Source organism: Oncorhynchus kisutch, linkage group LG27 (genome assembly GCF_002021735.2).
Source record: "Oncorhynchus kisutch isolate 150728-3 linkage group LG27, Okis_V2, whole genome shotgun sequence".
NCBI classification, from domain to species: Eukaryota; Metazoa; Chordata; class Actinopteri; order Salmoniformes; family Salmonidae; genus Oncorhynchus; species Oncorhynchus kisutch.
Genome location: NC_034200.2, coordinates 7,373,353 through 7,378,461, shown reverse-complemented (window position 1 = coordinate 7,378,461; position 5,109 = coordinate 7,373,353). Strand labels below are relative to the sequence as shown.

The following is a 5,109-nucleotide window of genomic DNA, read 5'->3' as shown; positions in this document are numbered from 1 at the left end:
CTCTGATTGTGTGACACTGGAAGTATTCACTAGTCACAAAAGGAATTGATTATTTAAGCAATAATAGTTTTCAGAGCCCTCTACTATTCTCTCTACCCATCCCTCAATCCCCCATCCCATCTTGCTTTTCCTTCATTTTTTTAACACTTTTTCTGTTTAAGATTTTAAGAATGTAGTTAGAGTAGTAATAATAATAATTGTACCCTGTGCGAAAAAAAATTTTTTTGAATATATAAGTCAACATGAGTGCATATCCATAATCACAGTAAACTGTTATAATAATAGAAAAAAATAAGAAAAAATGTATAAATGTGTAATAATTGAATAAACAAAACTATGACTGAATGTGCCTCCTTGAAGAATCCTCTTCCCAATAGGTCCCTTCATCCTCAATAGGACACCCCCAGCACCTCCACCATCCCCATCAACCTCCCCTCACCCCACCCCACCCCTCAACCACAAAACACAATAATGATAATCATTTAAATAAAAAATATATACCAAGATACCACTTAAATGTAGGCAAGCAATAAACATTTCAGAACTACTACTAGTCGAATAAGACATGGGAGAGATGACTAATTTTGGCAAAGAGATTTATTTATAGACTAATAGACTTGAAACAAATAGCCAAACCAAAACTTCAGACATTACTAGTGCCTCCCCCGTGATCAAACCGACATAAAAAATGTAATGAAACGTGGCCTAATGTGGTCAGAAATCTCAACTAGCAAGAAAGTCGCAGCAATGAAGAATTGCGTCTGGCAGGGGGGAGCTTTTCGGCACCACACCGGCTGCGTCATCATTGTGGAGGGAGGTTCCCCAGAGCTTTATAGGCTCACCTGAAAGGCAGAGTGGGGAGAGAGACAGACAGCAACACAATTAAACCCAACCAACTCATGAGAAAACAAAAAGATAATTATTTCCAATGTGTCAAGTAATTAACAAAAAAAGAGCAAACTAGAATGCTATTTGGCCCTAAACAGAGAGTACACAGTTGCAGAATTCCTGACCACAGTGACTAACCCAAACTTAAGGAAAGCTTTAACTATGTACAGACTCAGTGAACATAGCCTCGCTATTGAGAAAGGCCGCCGTGGGCAGACCTGGCGCTCAAGAGAAGACAGGCTATGTGCATGTGTAACGGATGTGAAATGGCTAGCTTAGTTAGCGGTGGTGCGCGCTAAATAGCGTTTCAATCGGTGACGTCACTTGCTCTGAGACCTTGAAGTAGTAGTTCCCCTTGCTCTACAAGAGCTGCGGCTTTTGTGGAGCGATGGGTATAACAATGCTTCGAGGGTGACTGTTGTTGATGTGTGCAGAGGGTCCCTGGTTCACGCCCGGGTATGGGCGAGAGGACGGTCTAAAGTTATACTGTTACATTGATGCTGTTGAACCGGATCACTGGTTGCTGCGGAAAAAGGAGGAGGTCAAAAGGGGGGTGAGTGTAACGGATGTGAAACGGCTAGCTTAGTTAGCGGTGGTGCGCGCTAAATAGAATTTCAATTGGTGATGTCACTTGCTCTGAGACCTTGAAGTAGTGGTTCCCCTTGCTCTGCAATGGCCGTGGCTTTTGTGGAGCGATGGGTAACGATGCTTCGTGGGTGACTGTTGTCGATGTGTGCAGAGGGTCCCTGGTTCGCGCCCGGGTATGGGCGAGGGGACGGTTTAAAGTTTTACTGTTACACATGCTGCCCACAAAATGAGGTGGAAACTGAGCTGCACTTCCTAACCTCCTGCCAAATGTATGACCATATTAGAGACACATATTTCCCTCAGATTACACAGATCCACAAAGAATTTGAAAACAAACCCCATTTCTATAAACTCCCGTATCTACTGGGTAAAATATCACAATATGCCATCAACAGCAGCAATATTTGTGACCTGTTGCCACAAGAAAGGGGCATCCTGTGAAGAACAAACAACATTGTAAATACAACCCATATTTATGTTTATTTATTTTCCCTTTTGTACTTTAACTATTTGCACATCGTCACAACACTGTATATATACATAATATGACATTTGTAATGTCTTTATTATTTTGGAACTTCTGTGAGTGTGATGTTTACTGTCCATTTTATTGTTTATTTCACATTTGTATATTATCTACTTCACTTGCTTTGGCAATGTTAGCATATGTTTCAAGTCCCTTGAATTGAATTGATAGAGCGCAATAACTTAGCTCATTGGAGGACTGCTTTATATACCGGGGCTAAATTTACCATCATCCTGAACGTATTTCCTCGGCTGCGCACAATTGGTCCAGCTACTCGGCTGTCATATTTATAAGCTTGGAGAACCTCCTACTACCATTCAAACTTGCTCATGACTTTGAAGCGCAACTTTGGAAGAGCAACAGTTAGATAGAACGCACTGATTCTGGTGCGAGGTGAGCGCAAAAGGGCACTCACTCACTGAATCAACTTTGGCATAAAATAAGGTATCATCTGTTTTTTAAATGTCTTTTTCCGGGGTGATTTTGCCATCCATCTCGACATTTGCAAACCAAACCAAAAGTTGTGAACATGTAAGTAAGCCTACAGACCTCTAAAACTGTTATGTTCATAGCCTTCTGTTTGAGATTCAGCTGTGTGTTTATGTCTAATGCTGTGATCCTCTTGGTTGTTGCAGAAGTGGAAAAGCGAGATGGACAAACCCATTTCTTCCAGCTGCTCCATTCTTGATATGGTACAGAACATGGACTGTCGCAGTATCGGGAGAAAGGACGACGGGGATCTTTGTAATTACTTAGATCTGGATTTTATTCTGGCCAACACCACTGGCTCAGACAGCATGACTACTGCTGCGCTGGGAGCAGGTTTAGAGGAGTATTACATGTCCTCGACGGATCATCCAGGTAACCTGTTCACCACTGAGAACCCCATGCCATCCTACCCGTCCAGTGAGCACAGCTCCCCGCCTCCCCCCTACAGCACCAGCCTGATGGCGGAGCTTCTCAGGTACGAAGGGGAGAACAGCTACCTGGTCGGTATTACGCGCAACACCTCCAGCATCCAAGGAAGGTTGTATGTGAACTCTACGCCGTTTCCCAGACAGGACATTTTAGATAACATCAAAGTGGAACCTTCCATGGACGGTTATGGACCTGTTATGGGCATGGTTCCCCAGAGGTGTCCGAAAATCAAGCAAGAGGGCAACGTGTTGTGCATGATGTCCTTCGAGCAGCCGAGAGTAGCCATCTCCCCGCGGGCAGCCAGAAACATGACGCCACCGCTCAGCCCCAACGATCAGGGGAGCTCCGAGTGCCCCCAGCAGGACCAGATGTGTCACTCCATGAGATTCCCACATAACTACCACTCCTCAGCGGCGTACGCACACCACCGCCCCGGGGCGCCTCAAGCCACCCAAATGCAGATTGGACCATACCAAGGTGCTCACCAGTTCGGAGTGTACGAGGAGGGACTCAGCATGCAACCAAACACACAGAGGGTACTGCTGACGCCCCCATCTTCTCCGCTGGAGCTGCTAGAGACCAAACCAAAGAGAGGTCGCCGCACCTGGCCAAGGAAGCGCACGGCGACGCACACCTGCACATTCGCTGGGTGCGGAAAGACTTACACCAAGAGCTCACATCTGAAGGCGCATCACAGAACGCACACTGGTAAGATACATATCTATGCTTTTTTTAGCACATTATGCACCATAACATGTAACATTACACACCTTTACGCGTCACCGTACAATATTACAGGGCCATATTCATGGAGAATAAATGTAGGCCTACTCAAGAGAGCTTATGTTTCTTTTGTTCTGTCTCCTCAGGTGAAAAGCCATACAATTGCGGCTGGGAAGGCTGCGGCTGGAAATTCGCTCGCTCTGACGAACTGACCCGCCATTTCCGCAAACACACCGGTCACCGGCCCTTCCAGTGCCACCTGTGTGATCGCGCCTTCTCCCGGTCCGACCACCTCGCGCTTCACATGAAGAGACATATGTGATGTGATTGATGTACACGACGAATGATTGGGAGTTATTAAGGGGTGTCCTTCATGCCTATTTTGATTAGGCCTATCGGTAATTTTATTTAAATATTTAAACATGCCATTTTGTAATACATAAATATATTGAAAAAATGTTATTATTTTGTAATAATGTAGCTGGTACTACCGTAGTTATATTTGTTATATTAAAGCTTTATAGCGCTTGGTAGGGTGTTTGTTTTTGAGTAAACAGTCCTACGTGGGGCTGGCCCTGTACTTATTTTCTTTCCTTTACAAAACTTTAGTGCTGTGATTGACACAAGTGCCTTTCTGTTATTCTGACTGTGTGCTATTGTAAACACTGTCTATGGCAAAACTACAAGGTCACCAAAATAACAAAACAAGTTTACTTAGTCTACTATGAAATACAATGTTTTGGTGTTTAAACTGCCTGAATGTTTTTTTGGAATGTCTCAAATTCTTTAACTTGCCTTTACACTCAACTGTGATCTGTTTTCATGGAAATCTTACACTTTTGGGCCCAGCCCCTTTGTACACTACCAGGGCTAGATGTCCTGTGTGTGATAATTTTTTTTACTGAAGTCTATATGCATTTTATACTGTAAATTGTGTATATATTGTAAATATTTAAATACATTTAAATGTATTCTTTATTTGTATTACATCCTTGACTGACCTCTCGACGTGTGCAATTATGCATTTAACCGCATAGTCACCAAAGACTCCTCTTTCTGAGAAAGTTGTTCAAATCAAATCAAATGTATTTATATAGCCCTTCGTACATCAGCTGATATCTCAAAGTGCTGTACAGAAACCCAGCCTAAAACCCCAAACAGCAAGCAATGCAGGTGTAGAAGCACGGTGGCTAGGAAAAACTCCCTAGAAAGGCCAAAACCTAGGAAGAAACCTAGAGAGGAACCAGGCTATGTGGGGTGGCCAGTCCTCTTCTGGCTGTGCCGGGTGGAGATTATAACAGAACATGGCCAAGATGTTCAAATGTTCATAAATGACCAGCATGGTCGTATAATAATAAGGCAGAACAGTTGAAACTGGAGCAGCAGCACGGTCAGATGGACTGGGGACAGCAAGGAGTCATCATGTCAGGTAGTCCTGGGGCATGGTCCTAGGGCTCAGGTCCTCC

General features: G+C 43.8%; 1 protein-coding gene across 1 annotated transcript; it reads left to right on the top strand.

Moving 5' to 3' along the window:
- Positions 1 to 2,317: 2,317 nt before the first annotated feature.
- LOC109872183 (Krueppel-like factor 2) lies at positions 2,318 to 4,621 on the top strand. Its single transcript, XM_020463322.2, has 3 exons — positions 2,318 to 2,533; positions 2,638 to 3,628; positions 3,790 to 4,621. Exons 1-3 carry the CDS (start codon positions 2,465 to 2,467, stop codon positions 3,963 to 3,965), a joined length of 1,236 nt encoding a protein of 411 aa, XP_020318911.1. The 5' UTR covers positions 2,318 to 2,464; the 3' UTR covers positions 3,966 to 4,621.
- Positions 4,622 to 5,109: the final 488 nt, after the last annotated feature.

Coding starts and splice junctions, on each gene's coding strand:
- LOC109872183 (XM_020463322.2), top strand. CDS start 2,465: ATGTCTTTTTCCGGGGTGATTTTGCCATCCATCTCGACATTTGCAAAC. Junction 2,534..2,637: donor AAACCAAAAGTTGTGAACAT/GTAAGTAAGCCT, acceptor TGGTTGTTGCAG/AAGTGGAAAAGCGAGATGGA. Junction 3,629..3,789: donor GCATCACAGAACGCACACTG/GTAAGATACATA, acceptor CTGTCTCCTCAG/GTGAAAAGCCATACAATTGC.